This window comes from Hypomesus transpacificus, chromosome 16 (assembly GCF_021917145.1).
Source record: "Hypomesus transpacificus isolate Combined female chromosome 16, fHypTra1, whole genome shotgun sequence".
Taxonomy (NCBI): Eukaryota; Metazoa; Chordata; class Actinopteri; order Osmeriformes; family Osmeridae; genus Hypomesus; species Hypomesus transpacificus.
The window spans coordinates 987,631-1,008,700 of NC_061075.1; the positions used below are offsets into that span (position 1 = coordinate 987,631).

Consider the following 21,070-nt stretch of genomic DNA (forward strand, 5'->3'; position numbering starts at 1 on the left):
TTATCTCTTCTTCTGGCTTTCAATCAAAGCAAGATGAAATCAAATAAAACAAGATACCATTTTTATCGATCCCTAATGGCTGCCTTTCATAGCAGTAGTTAATACATCCGACATACTCAGTACATAAAGATAACATTACAAACCATAAAGAGCTGGTGTTTTACGTTGTGGGGTCACCCCACCCTGGACCTTCCCTGTGTGCTCTGGCTAACACAGAGGGGACTGATTTACGTGTCGCGCCAGGGGGACGTATTAAGGCGTGGCGCGCTGGAGACGGAGGGCAGGGCAGTAAAGATGCCGGTTGGGAAGGTGACCCAGACAGCGTGGGGGCAGGTGGTACGTCAGAGGCACCGTGTTGACCCTCCCATTAAAACCCCGGTGATTTCTGACCACAGGTCAAGGGACAATGGACTGGACCACCACTAATTACCAACAGTCCCAGGGAGAGCTATGGGATGCACTGGGTCTTTAAGAGGATGGGACGTCAGTGTTACGGTTGGCTGTGGTACGTTCTTTAATCCTCACTTTAATAGGTCTTGGGGATGAATATGGTTTTAGCTGTGTTGGCATGTGTTACCTGCCCAGGTATCCTATTCTCAGTGTCTCAGCATATGTTGGCTGTATGTGTGTGTGTGTGTGTGTGAGAGTGTGTGAGTAAGAGGGGCAAGGTTTCCAACCACAGGACCGAGCACAGAAACAAGAGCACCATCGAGACATTTACAGCAGCAATAACAAACCAAACACTCACAGTAGCTACTGCATACCCTCCCACCACTCGCTATGCATGGGGTAGTGAAAAGATCTGTCTGTACGTTATTCTGAACCTTCTTTCTATACTTAGCAGTGGAACGCTAGACTATTACTAGTAGATGAAAATAATGTTGCATGTGACAGTTATAAGGAATAGAATAGATTTGAAATCTGGTCCATTATCCAAAAGCTAAAATGATAATAATTGTGTTTATTTTATTAAGCATGATAAAAAGGACCACAATGGGATAGCATATAAACTACAGTAAATAATGTAGTCTATATCAAAAATATTTAATCCAGATATTTGCACTAAAATTCATGTAAAAACGACAGGCAATCCAGCCACAGAGAGAGAGCGGGTAACAAGATATTCAAAAACAATACGTAATCCCAGGATGCACTGCGCTCCTCGCCTTACACGATGACTTCATCCCATAAGGCACCGCGAGAGCGAGACTTATGGGAAGAATCTTCTGGGTGGTCGTCAAGGCAACGCACCTTATCTGAAAATTAGGGCACGCCCTTCGAATCGCCTCCAGCCAATGGGAGAGCCTAGGCGTGACATCATCGTTATTTTTAGAGAGGCAGCGGTAGCAGATAAGGTTGTCCTCCACGCTGTAGTTCTCAGAGTATACACACCGCTCAAGAGAGGCGAGCAACATCACAGGTGGTGTATAACTAAATACTGAAGTTAGCGAAAGCGCTTTTCTTTCGTGACTGACTTCAAGTCTGGACAGAGCGGGAGAAGCGTTCTAAAGAACTCGTTCGTCTTCGCTCACGAAACAAAATATTCTTCAGCGTGACAAGGAGGAGCGCTTTCAAGTTCTGAAGTTTTGACTTGGTTCTAGGACACGCGACCGCTCCTCAGAATAGAAGTTCGGATAAAGAAAAGGACGTTGCCGCTATCGCCAAGAACTTCTACTGAGAACATTTCGCCTAAAAGTAGTGAAATAAGGAACGAGGGAATAAAACAACATTGTGCAGAGACATTCTAACGCGAGTAGGTGGTTTGTTTTCTATGTCTACCAAGATGGAAACTACTTTTTATGATGACTCGCTGAACGCTTTTTCTCAGCATGATAACACGGGTTATGGATACAACCAGAAGCCACTGAAACACAACATGACACTGAACCTAGGCGACCCAATGGTCACTCTCAAACCTCATCTACGGGCGAAAGCCAGTGACATACTGACATCTCCGGACGTTGGGCTCCTCAAACTAGCCTCACCGGAGCTGGAACAACTCATCATCCAGTCCAGCAACGGCCTTATAACCACAACACCGACTCCGACACAGTTCCTCTGCCCAAAGAACGTGACTGACGCGCAGGAAGGATTCGCAGAGGGCTTCGTTCGTGCGCTGGCGGAACTCCACCACCAACACATGCCCAACGTGCCCAGTGTTAGTGTAAACTCAGCTCCTCAGCCCAGTGTAAACACCCTGCCGCCTGTATCGTCTGTGGCGGGCGCAGTTGCCTATAACAACAACGTAGCCATGCGCTCTGATTCACCCGTCTACGAGGACCTGAGCACATTTAACCCCGCGATCAGCACCAACTCCGCCCCGAGTTACACAACTTCAGCTCCAACTATGTCCTTCTCAACTGCCCTGCCGCAGCTTCCTCTGTACGGCCAGTCTACTGCCGCTATTCCCCGACTGGCAGCGCTTAAAGAAGAGCCCCAAATTGTCCCAGAGATGCCTGGAGAGACCCCCCCTCTGTCCCCGATTGACATGGAGAACCAAGAGCGCATCAAAGCGGAGAGAAAGAGGATGCGGAATCGGATTGCGGCTTCCAAATGCAGGAAGAGGAAGCTGGAAAGAATCTCTCGGCTCGAGGACAAAGTAAAGAACCTGAAATCTCAAAACTCTGATCTCGCGTCCACGGCCAACATGCTTCGCGAGCAGGTGGCCCAGCTGAAGCAGAAGGTTATGAACCACGTCAACAGCGGGTGCCAGCTCATGCTTACGCAGCAACTTCAGACATTCTGAAGGAAGGACTAAAAGGGCGACAGACTGTAACAGAAATTGAACGAAAGGACATCGTTTGATAGCGAGGTTGTATCAACCGCACCATTGGTTGTAGGACGATATAGCACAAGACCGGAGGGAACGGGGCTGGCACTTGGACTGGGTGCCTCGCGCTCTCCGGTGGCGCGTTCTGGAGACGGTGCCCTGGACATCAAGCCGGTGAACAAGAGAGATAAACAGCAACAAACATGACACGATCTGTTGTGTTTCGTGTTGTTTTTTTTTGTACAAGATATGTTAGAGTGACTTTTGTTGATTGAGACCAAGCTCTGCATGGAAGTGACCACCCGAAGACATTCAGTATTAGAAAGTAAAAATAAATTTACAATAGCCTATACTTTTGCTGTAGCCTATAAGGCGCCAAAGGAGGGCGTGAGGGCTGTGAATAACTGAACACTTCACAAAAGCTGCCTGACTTCTGAGTTACAGTACAATGTACTTTTTGGCTATTGTTTTCTTCCTTTAAGTTAAAAATCTTCAACGGTTACTTTTATTTTTGTTAAGTTGCTTAATGGGGTTCCACTCATTGTTTTATGTAAATAAGATCAACTTGGAGTACTTAAGTTTACCATTTGTAATATGAAATACTTTTTATTTTTAATGTTTGTTTTCTGAGCTCTTCAGAAACTAATCAATATTTAAGAAATGTAATAAACTATCTGTTAACTGAGACAATGCCTCTGTGTTTTGTGAGTATGAGTGACTGACAGTGGGTGTGCTGTCAGTATGTAGGCTACACAATAAAACATGTTGCGACATGTCTGAAAAGCAACATGCTCCTAGGTTCTCTATAGGTACATTCCATGAGTGCTTTGGATCGATCCTGTTTAAGTGATTATGTTTCAGGGTCAACGACCCAGCTCCCATCAATACAGATGTAGGGCAACTCTACAAATTGGTGTGCAATATGAGTTGGCCACCCAATTCCTCTGCTCCACTTGGGAAAGTCCATCTAACACGATAGAAGTAATGTAAATACCCATCAATGCAATGGCCTATATAAAACTCACGGGCCTTATTGTCCTTCTTAACTTATATGGAAATAAAGTGCAAATAACCTATTAATAATTAAGCCTACAAAACGTTTTCTTATTAAGGTGTTTCATTGAGCTTAAACCGAAGCCTCCTGCGTTAATGATAGGCTGTACTAATTTGTGTGCCTTAAGTTAATATAGCTGTGTCATTATAGTGTGGTGGTGTTTGATGTTGGCCACATATTGCATCAGTCTATTGATGTTGACAGTTGGGAGTAAGTTACTGTGTCGGTTACCAAACTGACAACGCTGAGGTTAACGTTTATAGTTAAGAAGACTGTATTTTTAAAAAGCTACAATTATACCAAATAGTTTAGAAATTACGAGTTTTCTTTTCAATAAATTTAACTACATTCAAAATAAAAGTAAGCAATATACCATAACGTTGGAGGAGAAGTTGACAAATAGACGAGCCTCTAAGTGATGAACAATCTGTGGCAATGGCACATCTGAAACGTTACACGGAGATTCGAGAACAGTCGACATATAAAAAAAACACACACAAACACACATGAACTTGGACGTGTAGCCTGGCGTACCACTCGATGGCGACATTGTCCAAGATTCCAGTCGTTAAATGTTCGAAATTATTGTCTTTTACCTAACATAAACTGCAATAAAAAGGGGTTGATGACTTTTAAAATGCGTTTTGACACCATGTTTGGTAGATTTTGTATAAACATAGCTTCTACAGCAATCATTTCACTGGCTAAATCACTTTCAAACGCTGTTATCAAGCCAGCACAGATATTGTTCATGACAAAATAATAGACAAAGTAACCTAGTTATGAACTATGAAAGGTAGAGTACAATAACATAAAGGATAAGTTTATAATCAACAAAGGGAGAATCACAGTGAAGACCATTGGTTTAAATCTTTATATTTTAAGAGTGGAAATTCAGGTGGAAATCTTTCATTTGCTATCAGAATATTGCATTCAATAAACACGCACCTTGTTTACAGATTTATCATCACTGCGCAAATCTGCTTTGATGCGATTGCTGAAACGTGGGGGCATCATGACATCATTCCCGGAAACGGTAGCCCCATGACCATATAAGGCTTTAAGCCGGCCCAAAATAGAGACGTCATCCCGGAAGATGTGTGTTTTACGGGAACTCGGCAGCCTCACCAATCTTCTGGCAGACTGAACACTAAAACACTGTTGCCAACCTAGAGATCTCAGCATGCAGAGTTGTCCTCAGGTTGATTAAGCATTATGCTGCTTTGTAAAGACAACATTTTTGAAGGACGTACTAAAGAAATGAATCAGATTTATTGTGCTAAATGAACGTAAAGCTTTTCATTTCTCATTGCTGACTATGATACTATTTGTAACTACTGATACTGATACAAATGTGTAATAATGTGTGTAAGGAAATTAGCATATAGAACGCAAACTTACCAGCACATTTGAACACTTTACCGCCTTGCATCATGGAAATTGACGAGCCAATGACTCACGCTATCTTAATTTTTTCACTGCATTTCAATGCATAATGCAACCCTTCTACCTGCTTCTTTCTCAAGTAGCTTTTTCCATTAATACTCCAATTGATAATTATTAGTATAAGAGTATAGGGCTTCAAAATGTTTTGGCAGTAATTAAGATTACAGCTTCAGTACCAAAAAAGATTCAACGTGCAATGCATAATAGATTTTCCTAGACATGAATAATTAGAATATACAAGATGGATCTAAACATTTTTACCTGTAATGTACTTTTAAAGTATTTTGACCGTTTTCGCTGTATAATAATAGAAAACGTACATCCTACTCCAGAAGAAATTAATACCATTTTCTGTTTTAAAGCATACTTCTTAAAAGTAAATCAAAAGTGATCTATTTTCAAAGCATACTTAAAAGTATATCAAAAGTGAACTAGTTTCTAAGTGTACTTCTTAAAAGTATATGAAACGTGAACTAAAAGTGTACAATCCATATTTTAGTATACTTGTACTATACTTTAATATACTTCTTTTTTGTAAGGGTATGCTCATGCACATACAGTGCTAGCTTGTAGTTCAACATAGCAGAAGCCCTAATGAAGTGTCTTGCTATTCTACCCTGCTATATGGTCATATTTGTCAACTCATTGAGTGCACAGACATAGTGTAGTGGGTGAAGCTTAATCCAAATCGATTTGAAGGTCGGCAAGTACACCTGGTAGGCTTAAACAGTATTCACCACTGACACAGGTTTGTTCTCATTCAAACAAAGGCCAGATAAAGCTAGGTAGGATATACAGTTACTGGCTTCTCTATTGACCTGGTTGCTACGGTGAGATATTGGGCAGATGTAATAAACACAAGGCACACTGAGGCTTGTTCGGTGATCAGACACACACAGGTGCATTCATGTACCTTTCGGCCTTTAAAAGGACGGCTAAAATGTTTAATATTCTACCAAAGGAGTTTCCAAACGTTCAAGGAGTTTCCAAACGTTCGCAGATTTCCACCAACCCTTACGCGATTGACGTGATTCGAGCGAAGCGGAAGGATCTGGTCTCTGGGATCTCCCACACTGAGGACCTGCTGGACCTCCTCGTCACAGAGGGAGTCGTGCCCCCCGGGAAGAGATCGGTGATCCTGTCGTCCTTCAGGACGAGCGAGGAGAGGAACTCCAGGGTCCTGGACGTGCTGGTCTCCAAGGGGGAGAGGGCATGTCGGAAGTTCTTTCACCCATGTCTGATGCTGACGGAGCCTGACCTGTACCAGAAGATCAAAGCCTATGTGGGGTGCGTGAATGATAACTTACGTGACTCCAGGAGACAGCTGATTGGGTATCTGTTGGAGAGGGACAAGCAGGGATTGGTTAAAAATACATGCCCTGTTGTAACTCAAAGTACTTCTAAAGGAAGTAGGAAGCCTAAGGTTCAGAAAGAGGATGACGGTGCAACTCGCCAAGTGGCAAAGGGAAAGGAACAAAACACAACACTACCCAAAACAGGAAGTTTATTCAGCACCGTTGCATTGGGGGAGCTCTCCTCATTAGAGGAGATTCTACAAGACACAGACGTCAACGCGGTCAATTCCTCCAATGAGACGCTGTTGCACGTGGCTGCAGAACACGGCCACCTGTCCATCATCGAGCTGCTCCTACACAGAGGAGCCCAGCTGGATGTCAGGGACGAAGAGGGCTACACACCCCTGCATAGAGCGGCCCTCAGGGGTCACAGCCAGGCAGTCAGGGGCCTCGTGAACGCCGGTGCCCCCATCTACGCCCTGGATAAACAGTCGAAGACCCCCCTGCATCTGTCGGTGAAAAACAAGCACTTGGGTACAGTCAAAACCCTGGTAGAGGAGGAGAGGAAACTCCCCAAGAACCAGGCCCAGGGCTCGTTCCTCCATACAGCAGCCAGGGAGGATGACTCCCGGTTGGCTGAGGTTCTCCTGCAGTGTGGGGCTGTGGTGGATGCTAGGGATAACCACAAATGGACAGCCCTGTTCCACGCGGTTAGCCGCGGCTGTGAGAAGACCGCAACCGTCCTGCTGTCAGCAGGAGCCACGGTCGACCGAGTCGTCATAGAAACAGCCCTGGAGCTCAACCGGGGCCCCATCCTCCGCCTGCTTCTGAGTATGTAGGACCGCAGCCTGGTTTACATTTAGTCATTTAGCAGATGCTCTTATCCAGAGCGACTTACAGTAAGTACAGGGACATTCCCCCCGAGGCAAGCAGGGTGAAGTGCCTTGCCCAAGGACACAATGTAATTTTTGCATGGCCGGGAATCGAACTGTCAACCTTCTCATTAATAGCCTGATTCCCTAACCGCTCAGCCATCTGACCCCCTGGTTTACCACCCTCCACATCAGAGACTTTGCAGATACCCATTTACTCTCATGGTGTGTGTGTGTGTGTGTAGATGTGCTCACGTTTCTACGTATACCTGTTTTGAAACCCCAGCTCACGCTGCAGGGGCACTCGGTTCCGAGGCCCTTGGATCTGCACTCCTCTCGGCCGTGAAGAAGAACCAGGAGGAAGTGGTCGCCGCTCTGGTTGATTGTGGGGCGGACGTGAATGCCCGTGACCAACAGGGATACACCCCTCTGCTCCTGTCAGCCGAGCTGGGACACACGGAAGTCTTCAGGTAGCAGACCTTCACCCAGACCTCCACCCAGACCACACCTATGATGCATGTAGATGACTGGATCTGATCACAACAATGCTTTTTAAATTTATCTTCAGAGCCCTGGCAGCCAAACATGCTCTCGTGGACGCGACACTTCCGAACCTGTGCTCAGCCCTGCACCTGGCTGCCCACAGCGGGAGTGTGCCCATAGCTCAGGATCTCCTGGAGAGGGGATTCGACCCCAACACCCCGGGGCCTAAGGCCCACACACCTCTGCATGTCGCAGCCCAGCTCAACAGGTCATTTCTAGTGGGGTTACTGCTGAACTCTGGTGCTCAGGTAACATAGTTCCAGCTTGTCCTCTGATCGCTCATGTATTAATTTTCGTGTTTTTTGTGAAGGTAAAAAGTATGTCATGTTAATTCAAGTTATTAAACCATAAAATGTATTAAGCATTTTAGCAAGTTTAAGCAGTATGCTAATAGCAATTAGTTTAAGCAGTATGCTAATAGCAATTAGTTTAAGCAGTATGCTAATAGCAACTATAGCATAGTAAGACTAAATACTGTATATTAAGACTGTATGAAGATCATGTTGATTTCACAATAGCTGTTATGATGTATGAATTCACACCAGGTGAATGCAGTAAACCAGGACGGCCTGACAGCCCTGCACATGGCCAGCCAGCAGGGCCAGGCAGAGGCTGTGACAGAGCTCCTGAAGGGCCAGGCAGACACCGGGGCCAGGGACCGACAGGGGAGGACAGCCCTGCACTGGGCAGCTTCGACCCAGAGAGAGAGCTCCGTGGTGGGGCTTCTGCTCTCTGCGAAGGCCGACCCCAACGCCACGGACAAGGAAAAGAGGACTCCTATGCACCTGGCTGCCGCGGAGGGCAGACTGGACGCCGTGACGTCACTCCTGGCCCACAAGGCGAAGGGAGGGGCTAAGGACATGGACGGCTCCACCCCTCTGCATCAGGCAGCCGCCCACGGGCACGCCGGCGTGGTCACGGCTCTCCTCTCGTCGCTAAAGAAGAAAGATGTGGACGAGAGGAATGCGTGGAGGAGGACCCCTCTCCACGCCGCTTCCGAGAGAGGCCACGACGGCGTTGTCGAGTTGCTACTTCGCGGCGGCGCGAAGATCAACGCTCTGGATAACAGCAAGGACACCCCCTTGCATTGCGCTTCCCGTTCTGGCCACCGGGAGGCAGTCAAGAGGCTGGTGGGCTGGGGACAGGGAGAGAGGAAGGGGAGGGCTGACCTCCAGGCCACCAATAATGTGGGGAAGACGCCACTAAAGGTGGCGGAAGATGGGGACACCCGCGAGCATGAAGACACCGCTACTCTGCTTAAGAAGAAGATGCTGCTCATCAAATAGACCGAAGTGAATTGTTGATCCTGTCATGAATGAGTCAGGGAATACATGTTTCAAGTTTAAGTTTTGTTGTCAGGTGCACAGAACAACATACTCAAATAAAATAAAATAATAATAATAAACATCCTAATATACAAAAAATTATGCAAAATACAATGATACACATTATACACTATTACACATAATCACCTATACTAACCTAAAACAAGACCTATACTAGCCTAAGACAAGACCTATACTAGCCTAAGACAATAAATGATTAAATGTAAGGTGTATATGGTAACAGATTAATCAGAAGCATATTGTTTAACTGGCTAGTCATGTGGTCCGATAAATACAATTATACTTTGCTTTCTTTTATGGTGAAATGAACGTAGGTGCCAAAAAATTGAATTTGAGATCTGTATCATATTTATGTATGTTCTCAAACAGACCACAAGGGGAAGGTATCACCTTGCTTTAAATTAGTCATAGCTGTTTATATTCATATTACAATTAAAAAGGAATGTTTCTACCATTAGAAGGAAGAAGCCTTATTTTAAGCGGATTTGGCAACTCATACATTAACACATTAATGAAATAACGCAGACAATTATTTGATCTTGCATTAACGCAGTAAAAAAAAAAAAAAATATATTACTTTGAAAGTCGTTGCTCACTGCAAGGCTGGATGTATGGGCAATTTGATTGCTCAGTATGATTGGGGGGAGGGGGGGGGGGGGGGGTGAACGTCATCACACTTCTCAACCAATGAAAGCATTTGGCATAAACCCTAGAGTTTTGAGGGCCCTAAACAAAAATTGTGTAGGGGGCCCTTTGATAGGCAAAAAAATTAAATTACAAAATGTCCAATGCGGGGCCTTAAACTAATATTTACTTTGTTTATTGGGTCGTGCTGTAAGAAGGAAGAGTGTCACAACTGTTGTGCCTTCACAATGTTAGTGCTTTTCTCCAGTCTTTCAGACAAGTGTGACAGTAACCAGTCACTGGTAATAAAAGTAAGATAAATGAGTCATCCTGTTGATATATGTAAACTTCCCTAACGGCTTTAATAAAAGAGGATGGTATCTCTACTCCTCATCCTAAGGCAGTATAGTCAGGTGGCTGAGCGGTTAAGGAGTCGGGCTAGTAATCTGAAGGTTGCCAGTTCGATTCACGGCCGTGTCAAATGACGCTGTGTCCTTGGGCAAGGCACTTCACCCTACTTGCCTCAGGGGAATGTCCCTGTACTTACTGTAAGTCGCTCTGGATAAGAGCATCTGCTAAATGTAAATGACTAAATGTAAATGACTAAATGTATAGGAAGATAAAAAAAGTCAGTACTTTTATAGCTACCAAATTTGCACCTCTTCTTGGAGAGAGAATTCAAATGTGTCTGCCTATCGTTACCATGTGATATCCTATCCTTCATTGTTCTACCATGTGCTGGGCTGTCCTTCATTGTTCTGTACTATATTTAAGGGTCGGCCTTCTTCTGTCTGAGAGGGATTCAGGTGTTTCTGGTAAGCAGGTGAGAGTTATATGTATACCGTTTCATTGTTTGGGACTCCGAAGGTCGCAGGTGTTTTCAGACATTCATACTTCAAAATATAATATTTTACAAAGTCTCCGCATGACTAATATAACTCATGTTCTGTGTCAAATGTTCTAGAATTCATACTTAAAACTGTAGATTGTCTCCAGCAGACAGGAACTCAGGTGAATATATTTGAGTAGTTTTTTTTAATGTTGAGTTTAGTTGTATATTTTTCCACTGTATACCAACACCATTTTATACTCCAGCTGTGATGTGGCAATCCAGTGAAAACACATTATATTGCTAAGGCATGTGAAATGATTCTAACATTTTGAGATCCACTGTTTGCAATAACCCCTTTGAGACCTGATTCATGTGCTATTTCCCAGTTGGAGAAATGAGAAGTCTGCTGTTGGTAGTGGTCCTGGTCCTGGTCCTGGTCATCACAGTCACAGCTGAGGAGGTCAGTGGCTTTTAGGTTTTATAGTTTAATTAAAGGTTTATGTAGGTTTTATACACAAGGGGTCATTGTGGATGAGGTGAGTAGGAATACCTAAATATTGTGTTTGTTTTTATAGCATGTAACAAAATCCATGCTATAACACGTTAAATTACTTTCACTATAATTAGGCAAGCATTACTGGGTGGTTTACAATACAAATTGTTCAACAATTTTTTTTTACAGTTTTTTACAGTCGCTGGGACACATTTCTCAATACTTAGGTCACTTTTTCCCTTGTCCTGGTACTTGTCTTCCTCTCCCTTGTCCTGGTACTTGTCTTCTTCTCCCTCGTGCAGGCATTACTGTATTCTTACTTTCTTGTGTTGCTCTATATTGTTCTTTTTCCACACCAGATCAGCCTTAAGAGGTCCTCTTTACTGTCTATACCATATGGTCATGCAATTGAAAGAACCTCAACACCTGAGTGTTTAGTTGGGAATCACCTGTGATGTACAGTATTTGCATAACTTCAGCTGTTTCTCAGTAGCAATGGAATAAAATACAGGGGATATATTTGTCTTGCAATTCACAATACAAACAACTGTTCACTTTGACTCTAGCCAATAATTTAGGTTTTGAACATGATTTTGTGTCAAAGCAACAAGAAATGTGTTAATTGTACAGCCTACACAGACGGATGTTGTGCTAAATGTGTTAAGAGTTTAGGAAACATGTTAAAGGTATTGAGAAAACTGTTGTAGCAATTGTAAAAAACGGTAAAGTGTTACAGTATCATGGATCTGAAATGAAAATAGTGATAGTCAGTTCACCAACCGTTTTTGTATTTGATTTGATGTGGGAAACTTATCAAGCAGATTACTAGAACAGGCTACTTCTGTACCTCCTTAACTTGAGCCATTAACTGTGGGTGTTCAAGAGGCCGCGATGAATTGTTTAAATTGTTAAATCACTAATTTCAGTTATGTTCACAGCCTGATACCCTGACCAGAGTAAAAAGAGGTCGATTGCCGAACAAAAAAAAAACAGGTGAAAAAAGCATACCAATCAGTAAAATACTACCACCAGGCCACCAAGGTATGACTGCCAAGGTATGACTGCCACCAGGCACGTCATACCGAAGAAAAGGCCTTATTGGGGATGACAGTGGGTCCACCGCCATTACCAAATTCCCACCGGGAGTGACAATGGATGATTGGATGAAAGGCCAATGATGTAGGCCTATTTAAGGCATGCCCTGCAAACCTTTAACCTAAATGAATAAACATGAATATAAATGTGAGAAATGTTTGTCCTTTTTGGTGTCTGTAAGGCTTGGTTAGTATGCTGTCAAACAGTGAAATAAACACAAACAAACTAGCCCTCAGAGACGTTACTGCAGAGACAAATAAGGGACGGAGCACTCAGAGAATCCTGAACAGAACTTCATGGGAGAAGTCCATAAAGCCAAATATGGCGGTTGCATGCACACATCCCGCCCCTACCTCCAATAGTTGTAGAGACATGCTGTAGGCTATTACCATTTGATATAACACTTGATTGGAATCAATTACATCCACATTGGCAATGCCTCTACTGACTGCATTTATGTGCAGTTCAATCGGGGATTAAAACCTCAAGTTCTCATGAAGCAAATTAAAGGAAATCAATCGATTTTTTTACAAAATATATTTTTTAATTCAGCTGTCAAGGGCAGTTAGAGCGCAAAAACTACGTCACATGTCACGTGACGTTTACCTTCTCAAACTCAAATAGGAAGTGGGTTTCCCCGTGCTGTGGTTGCATGTCCGATGGCGAGGAATGAAGAAAAACAGCAAGGAAAATTGAACAGATTATGGCTTCAGAAGGAAAGAGAGGGCAAGTGTTAGTTCACATATTTACGATACATTACAAGTGAAACTAGCTAGCTAACCGAGCTAGCTTGTTTGTAAGCTATACTATTCCCCATCGATGTTCAGATTTACGCAGATCCATATTCTAAAGGAATTTTGCTAATGCATTTTGTCATGTTTCTGAACAGAGGGTCGAATAAAAGATATCCATGAACGTAGACCCAAACTTGTAAGTTGTATTTGCTACGAGCAATTCAGCAAGCACGTTCAGCCTCTCCAGAAGTGACTTTCTGTTTGACGTTGCATTAACCCGATCATACTTTTTCACAGGCAACCCTTAACTCCGCCTCTGCAGTGAAGAAGTGGATCCCTAGCATCAAAAGAGAGATCGAGTACTATCTCCAGGTAGTTATCCAAGTCAGGAGTTAGCATGTCTAAAGGGTCAATAAGGCCCTTTTTGATGGGGAGAGTTTGCATCTAAAGTGTCTGACAATGGGACCTCTACATTGATTTTGTCTTGTTGATCATGAATTGGGAGGAGGGTTATACTGTGCTATAGAATAAGGTTTGAATTAGAATGGTACTGGGTACCTGCAACATTTTCAAAGTGGGGACGTGACTGAAAAACGTTTCTGACCCGTCCAAACAGCAGTCACAGCTATCTCACTACCCTGAGAGAAAGATAGCAGAGTTTCAGTTCTGCATCGAGGGTCTGGAGAAGGAGTACAAACGCTTTCTGTCGAAGCTGCGAGCCCTAGACCCTTCCTGCAAACACCAGCCCTGGACTCCACGGGCATACGCTAAGAAGAGGGAAGACCCCCTCCGCTCTGTCGGCTACGGTCAGTCGGCAAATAGTTTAGCTCTGTGGTGCTCTACTGCCCTTAGTCATGGCATTGCAGTGATGATGTCACCGTCTTCAGATATGAAGGTAGTAAGTTTCAGTTTCTTCATAGTAGTTTCTACATATAGCCTCTTAATGGGTTACATTTACATTTAGTTATTTAGCAGACGCTTTTATCCAAAGCTAAAGGTGCATAGACAACCAGATAACCCCAAACACAATGTGGGTAGCCAAAACATGAAGCAGACATTGTGAAAAGCAAATAAGAGCCAATGGGTAGAACCAGAAGAGCATGGAATTAAACGAGTTACAATTAACGACATGATCCACGAAAGTGCTAGAGTGTACCTGGAGCAAAGCAAGCAACAATAATATAATTCACAGTGAGTACAAGTAGCTAAATCAGTTACAACTAACCAACAAGTGCAACAAGTTCCTCAATACGTGTCATTGAGTTCCTGGAGGAAATAAACTAACATCTGATAACATCTGGGTTATGAGGTCAGCTGTAGTGGAGCGATTGCTTCTTATGAAATGATGTCATGTGATTCCCCCGTAGCTAAGAAACCACGCTGTGTGCCGCTGGATTCAGGTCACGGGAGCACACCACGGGCGGAAGGAGACTGCGAAGGGGCTCACGACAGGACAGGAAGTGACAACACTTTAGCCCACGAGAAAGAGGATCGCCAATCAGAGTCCCGCTACTCTGTAGTCGCTGCCAGCGCCGACCCCAGCCCCCTAGCATCAGAGTCAGGCCATGCCGACCAGGACCAGCCCCTCTCCTTCGACCGGACCCGACTGGCAGTGGCTCTAGCTGGGTGTCGAGGCCCGGTGGAGCTTGGTTCCTCCCAGACGCCCAGCATAGCCAGGGTGCTGCTCTCAGGCCTGCCTAACCTCCACAGCTCCCCCCTGGGCCGGGCCATCGCCCAGGCCAGAGGGCCTGGCTCCCCCGGGCGAGCAGGGGAACGGGGTGGGAGGAGGGGAGGGGGGCGAGGCTCAGTGATGGACTGTGTCTCTGCGGGGGAGGGGAGGACAAGGAGGAATGCTGTGGAGACGGAGGACAGGATGGGACATGTCCTGGGGCTAGATGTGGAGACAGGGGACAGGACAGGACATGTTCTGGGGCTAGATGTGGAGACAGGGGACAGGACAGGACATGTCCTGGGACTCGATGTGGAGACAGGGGACAGTATGGGACATGTCCTGGGGCTAGCCTGCTACTCGTCCTCAGATGAGGAATCTGCAACGTGACAAGCAAGGAGACGTTTACTTAAAATAGGAATCAGGTGATTTGTGTGAATATACAAGCGGTTTATATATATATAAAGAAATATGTGTGTGTGTGTGTATATATATCCGTAAATGCATGAAGATAAAATGTATGACGTCAATAAAAATTACGAGATGGATTTTTCCATCCACAAAAATATATATATATTTAAAAAATCCTTCTTGTCATTTATTGACATTGATTTCATCTTTGCATATTTACGGATTTTAGTATGGAGGAAAGGTGTTCACCGGCTCTTCCCTGATGCTCTAGGTATGATGTGAAGTGGGACAAGGAAACTGGTGAGCTGTTCTACTGCCTGCAGTGGAGGGGGGGAGTGATTCATCTGTCAATCGACTGCTGTGTTATCAGTCATCACCATGACCACATGCTCAGTAGTTACATCAGATGCTGCTGAAAGCAGATTTGCTGACTCAGTTACCCGAACACTCGTTTGAATGCAGGCAACCACACAGCCCACAGCCCCTCAACACCACCTCGTCCCCAGCTGCTCCACTGTCGTGCTTTAAATGCAACACTTCTTGGAAGCAGGGTTGCATCTGGGGTAGTAGAGTGAACTGATGTGTTGCCCTCTAGTCCAAAGACACAGTTTCCCACGACACTGTGTGAACCTCCTCTACCTAAGGGCCTGGGTTTTCTGGGACGTGGGAGGGATTCAGATACATGATAGCCAGGACTGGAAGGGTGGGGCAGGGGTGAACTTCCAGATACACGAGGCCCTGGACTGGAGGGGTGGACAGAACAGGGCTGCTTCCATTGACAGGACATGCGCAAATACAAGGGGTGTTTGCGGTCATGCAGTTCAACTTTGATGTACTGTAGATTTTAAACCAATGCAGGAATTTTGAATAATGTTCTTAATACTTTCTTGATATGGCACTCCAAAATCCAAAAGAATAAACATCCATGTGTACTGCAGATGATTATCCATCAAATCAGACCAGTGTTTTCTTGTGATGTATTTAGCAGACAAGAGCATTCACACACAGCAAGTCTTTTGCCAATTTTCATCCATGTCTGTTACCTTTTAGTGACCTTTATTGTGAAGTTGTGTGCATTTACAGAGAAAGACTGTTTACAGACTACACATTCAAGTTGTTTATGAACTACTGAATAGTTCCAGTCGAAAATGAGAGATTTTTTTATTATCCACCTAGGTGATCATCTAATAATGGATCAATTCAAATGATTAGGAAGTATACATATGGACTTCCTCATGTATAGAGAGAATAAAAAAATAAGATAAAATAAAAAAAAGAAAGCAGAACTATGTGCAGCTGAACACGTACATTGTTGATTTCCAAGTTTATATCACAACTGCCATCTTGTTCTCTACCCGTGTCAGTCAGCTTTACGTGAGGACCCTGTGTGGTTGAGATGGAGAGAGGGAGAACAGACAAGACAAGATGACTGTGCTGTGGTGCTTGCAGATAGACGAAATGGCCACACTGATGGAAATAATTAATTGTATGGAAGGGAGATGCGTTCTAGTAAGCAGAAAATGACAGCTTTCAAAGGAGGAAAAGGTCGACCCTTTCGCCCACACGTCTCTATCTCTTTCTGTCTTGCTCTCCTCTGTCTTTGCATTGCCTCTCTGCCCGCCCCCCTTCTCTATATCTCCTCTCTCCTCCCCCTTCTCTCCCCTCTCCTCTCCCTTCTCTCCCCTCTCCTCTCTCCTCCCCCTTCTCTCCCCTCTCCTCTCTCCTCCCCCTTCTCTATCTCTCCCCACTTCTCTCCTCCCCCTTCTCTCCCCTCTCCTCCCCCTTCTCTCCCCTCTCCTCTCTCCTCCCCCTTCTCTTTCTCTCCCCACTTCTCTCCTCCCCCTTCTCTCCCCTCTCCTCTCTCCTCCCCCTTCTCTCCCCTCTCCTCCCCCTTCTCTCCCCTCTCCTCTCTCCTCCCCCTTCTCTCTCTCTCCCCACTTGTCTCCTCCCCCTTCTCTCCCCTCTCCTCTCTCTCCCCTCTCCCCTCTCCTCCCCCTTCTCTCCCCTCTCCTCCCCCTTCTCTCCCCTCTCCCCTCTCCTCCCCCTTCTCTCCCCTCTCCTCCCCCTTCTCTCCCCTCTCCTCCCCCTTCTCTCCCCTCTCCTCCCCCTTCTCTCCCCTCTCCTCCCCCTTCTCTCTCTCTACCCCAACATGCCCTTAGTTCTCACACAGGCAAGATGAAAGCAGATGTCAGCGTTCTGTTCTTTTTCATGTGGCAGAGCATCTTCCCACTAACGTATCAGTGTGCACTTTTGAAACTGACTTAAATGCTGCATCACTGTTTACAAACAAACTGTGTCTAAAGCTGTCAGTATTAAGTAGAAATGAGTGAAGAGATTTTCTGTTTATGGCACGCTATCCTGCAGGAAAGTGTTTTAACTCAGGTCAGACTTTGATATTGAAGTTGTCATCCACACTGTTGAGTACCCTGTGAGATCGGCGCCAGTCTCTGAAGATGACAGGTTTTGTGGCTAATATTTGGAGATTTGTTCAAGTATTTGATGCAGCGGTAGCTCATTCAGCAGGAAAGCCACCAACTAGTTTCAAATTGGGTCGTCTTTGACTCATCTCTAAAGTTGCCACGGTAAGCATTTTAGGGTGTGATTACATAAACCCCCTTTAGAGCTTGATACTTTTTCTTTCGAATGGTGCATTTGCCAGGAAAGACCACGATGGTGGTTAGGTCAGTTAAACCTCTTAACTTCCTTTGAAAGTGAGGTACTGGTGGGAAAGGTTGCGTTAAAGTAAAGACTAAGAGAAAGAAAAATTGATGCTGAGGAATTTTATCTACAGATTCATTTGCTGATTAACAGAGTCAAATAATACAATTTTAATTACCTTAACCAGCCCTGCACTTAGTGATACCAGATATACCTCCCAACTCTGGAAACACTGGAACACACATCTATACCTGTTTGAATTATTGTGCATATGTATGAGCTACATGTATGTTTGTATGTATGTTTTGTACATTCCCTTTATGTAATATGTGGTAGTCAGTATGTCTGTATGTATTTATGTTTGTGTGTATGTATATATATATATATAAAATATGTGGTGACATAAAATCCAACAAGTTGGGCGGTTTTCATTAGTATTCTTGAGTGTGAAACAGTGTAACAGTGTGTTGATCCTTTTAAATTCAAAAAATATATTTGTAGAGCCCTTTTTAATGTCAATGTCACAGAGGGCTTCACACACGCTCATAAAACTGCCCCTCAACCAACCTCAGCCCTCAAGGAAGTTGTCCTCTTTAACCCGGCTTGAAGCGTGCATGGGTCATCCATGCTAACATCGAAGGAAACCTCCAGCCAAACAGGAAGTGAGAAAGGTACTGAGGTACATCAGAGAGAGAGAGAGAGGGAGAGAGAGAAGTGACGTTTGTGTGGGGGTGGAACCTTCAAGCCAGAGGTGCTATACAACCACCTTTCCTGTCTGCAGAGAACACACTCCTCAGTCACACACACTCCATGTCCTGCAGCATGACCACTCCATACCCCCAGGTGTTCATGGTGGACCACGGCAGAGATCCTCCCTCCACGGTCCATCCTCCAGACCTGGTCCCCTGTTGGATGTTCCCCCCGGCCCAAGAGAGGGTGAGGAGACGGGGGGGGAAGGAGTGGCCCTGCCAGGGGGCCCTGCTGCTGGCTGTGCTGTTTGTCCTGCTGCTGGTGTTTGCAGCTCTGGGACTGGGGGCCTTGCAGATCCACAGGCTACAGATGGAACTTGCTACGGTGCAACAGGTGAGACGACGCCAAGGGGAGAAGATCAGAGGGTTTGTGTGTGTGGGTGTGGGGGGGGGGGGTTGAAATTGATTAGAGAACATGTAATGTGTTGGAAAGTTGAAGAATTTAATGGGGTGGAAGGAAGGGTGAGATTTGCAAGGATGAGTGAGTTAAAAAGTATTGAGTTGTGAGTTAGTTGAATACTCAGGAGAATAGCCATAGAGACCTTTTTATTGCTCTCGCTGTCGTCAAAAGCTTCTGATTATATAAGTATTTGTTACCCCGTTTTTTCCAATTTGCTGCTGTGTAAACTTGCAGTGCGATTTCTCAGTGTGATATCACAATCCTGGAAATGGAGTGGGCAGTCTGAGGTCGGTGGTAGTAGAAGGTAGATGGAAATTATGTAAAACAAACGACCATACATTTTCGCAGGGGGTTTGAAACCCATCTGCATTTGAGCTGTGACATTTAAACACTGCTGAACTGCAACATCCAAGTTGTGGTCACCAGTCTGGCCTAACAGGATATGTTGTCAGCTCTACATCTCTGCTCATCACCTTCTACCACAAAATATCTGAACTCTGGTGTTAGAAAGGCTATCAGATCAGAAAAGGAAATGGTTTGTTGTCTTGCACAGCATTGAAATATGTATTTCTCCTTAAACAGGAAATATCTACACAAAATGGGGGGCCTGTGCTACAGAAGCAAGTTGGTGAGTCTCCCCCCCCCCCCTCTCTCTCTCTCTCTCTTTCTCTCTCCCCCTGCCTCTCTCTCTCCTTCTCCCCCTGCCTCCCTCCCTCCCTCTCTCTCTCCTGCCTCCCTCCCTCCCTCATTCTTTGGATTCTGCTTAATAGACCACTGTTCAGCATCCCCCTCTGTCCAGTAATCTCATAAAGGGGAATAAGAAAACAGGGGTGTCCTGCAGCTAATTTGGCTGTCATGATTCCAGGTCTCCAGGAAGCAGAACGACCTAGAGAGGAGACTGATGAAAGACCTGCAGCCCATGTCATTGGTAAGCTCCAGTCTTCATTTCCTTTCCTCCTCCCCTCTCCTCCTCCCCTCCTCCCCTCTCCTCCTCCCCTCTCCTCCTCTCCTCCTCGCCCCTCCTCCTCTCCTCCCCTCTCCTCCTCCCCTCCCTTTCTCCCCTCTCCCCTCTCCTCCTCCCCTCTCCTCCTCCCCTCCTCCCCTCCTCCCCTCCCCTCTCCTCCTCACCCCTCCTCCACTCTCTAACGCCGTCCTCTGCTCCCCCCTATTCTCCGCAGCAGGGTATGGCCAAGCTGGATCCAAGAAGACTCTGGGCTGGGAGCCCCAGACAGGCCGGGCATTCACCAAGGGGGGGGTGGTGTACCGAGCAGGGGAACTGCAGGTGAACCACACCGGACTGTACCAAGTCTACTCACGGGTGGAATACCTCATCAAGCACTGCTCTCCCACAGATGGGCTGATCCACACTGTTCTCCTGAGGAGACCAGGGCACTCCAAGGACCTCATTCTGATGCAGGCCCGCAGGGAGGGATTCTGTCGCTCCAACGGAGAACAGCAGCTGTGGTCGTCCGGTAGTCATCTGGGCTCGGTCCATCAGCTCCAGGGGGGTGACGGGATCTACGTGAATGTGTCCAGACCGGACATGATCAGTCATAACCACAACGGCAACTTCTTTGGGCTTTACAAAGTCTAAAGGGGGACCCCTTAAAAAGCACAAGCTTTTATTTATTGGTGAAAGAGGCTGGGCCTCTTGTCGGGTGCGTTGACATGCATGAGACGTCCAGAAACACTAAGTCAGAAGGCAGTAGAACTAATAGGCAGCATGGGTATTTATTCTGATATGGGAGCATAGGGCTGAATGTACTTTTCATGGATAACTGTTACTTCAGATTGATGTTTGTCATGATGTATTGGCTGATAAACAAATGTGATTAACGTGCAGATGTGTGATTGTAATAAAATATTTTCTTGGATTGGATGGGGTGGCATATCTTTCCGTTTGGCGTCAGCTCGTGCACGAACGCTGAACAGGTGGAAACGTTTGTATTAGTCAGCAGCACAATGTGGTAAGCACTAAGCACACCAAAAATGTGATAGAAAAATCAATATAATTATTGGATTAAATGTCACGAGAAAGATTTATGCACAATGCCATTTGCAAGTGCAGATAAAACATAT

At 45.3% G+C, this 21,070-nt stretch overlaps 4 protein-coding genes and 1 long non-coding RNA gene across 8 annotated transcripts; all 5 read left to right on the forward strand.

Annotated features, from left to right (window-relative positions):
* The first annotated feature begins 1,349 nt into the window (after positions 1–1,349).
* Positions 1,350–3,457, forward strand: jun (Jun proto-oncogene, AP-1 transcription factor subunit). The gene has a single exon (XM_047037289.1). It carries the CDS (start codon positions 1,772–1,774, stop codon positions 2,744–2,746), a length of 975 nt encoding a protein of 324 aa, XP_046893245.1. The 5' UTR covers positions 1,350–1,771; the 3' UTR covers positions 2,747–3,457.
* Positions 3,458–6,210: 2,753 nt separating this feature from the next.
* LOC124478839 (CARD- and ANK-containing Inflammasome Adaptor Protein) lies at positions 6,211–9,266 on the forward strand. Its single transcript, XM_047037305.1, has 4 exons — positions 6,211–7,396; positions 7,724–7,907; positions 8,006–8,228; positions 8,526–9,266. Exons 1-4 carry the CDS (start codon positions 6,211–6,213, stop codon positions 9,264–9,266), a joined length of 2,334 nt encoding a protein of 777 aa, XP_046893261.1.
* A 1,449-nt stretch (positions 9,267–10,715) lies between these two features.
* On the forward strand, positions 10,716–12,523 carry LOC124478827. Its single transcript, XR_006957278.1, has 4 exons — positions 10,716–10,773; positions 10,915–10,961; positions 11,169–11,242; positions 12,214–12,523. It is a non-coding gene; the product is annotated as an uncharacterized LOC124478827 (long non-coding RNA).
* Positions 12,524–12,971: 448 nt separating this feature from the next.
* On the forward strand, positions 12,972–16,431 carry si:dkey-86e18.1 (uncharacterized protein LOC557342 homolog). Of its 3 annotated transcripts, XM_047037287.1 has the most exons (6): positions 12,972–13,096; positions 13,260–13,300; positions 13,402–13,476; positions 13,721–13,910; positions 14,472–15,198; positions 15,456–16,430. In XM_047037287.1, the coding sequence occupies exons 1-5, from the start codon at positions 13,030–13,032 to the stop codon at positions 15,161–15,163; spliced, it is 1,065 nt and encodes a 354-aa protein (XP_046893243.1). In that variant the 5' UTR covers positions 12,972–13,029; the 3' UTR covers positions 15,164–15,198; positions 15,456–16,430. The 3 variants fall into 3 exon arrangements, with proteins under 3 accessions (XP_046893243.1, XP_046893242.1, XP_046893244.1); XM_047037286.1 differs by having other exon boundaries at positions 14,472–16,431; XM_047037288.1 differs by having other exon boundaries at positions 14,505–16,431.
* Positions 16,432–18,603: 2,172 nt separating this feature from the next.
* faslg (Fas ligand (TNF superfamily, member 6)) lies at positions 18,604–20,857 on the forward strand. Of its 2 annotated transcripts, none has more exons than XM_047037291.1 (4): positions 18,604–18,925; positions 19,574–19,619; positions 19,857–19,919; positions 20,170–20,857. In XM_047037291.1, exons 1-4 carry the CDS (start codon positions 18,653–18,655, stop codon positions 20,583–20,585), a joined length of 798 nt encoding a protein of 265 aa, XP_046893247.1. In that variant the 5' UTR covers positions 18,604–18,652; the 3' UTR covers positions 20,586–20,857. The 2 variants fall into 2 exon arrangements, with proteins under 2 accessions (XP_046893247.1, XP_046893248.1); XM_047037292.1 differs by having other exon boundaries at positions 20,173–20,857.
* Positions 20,858–21,070: the final 213 nt, after the last annotated feature.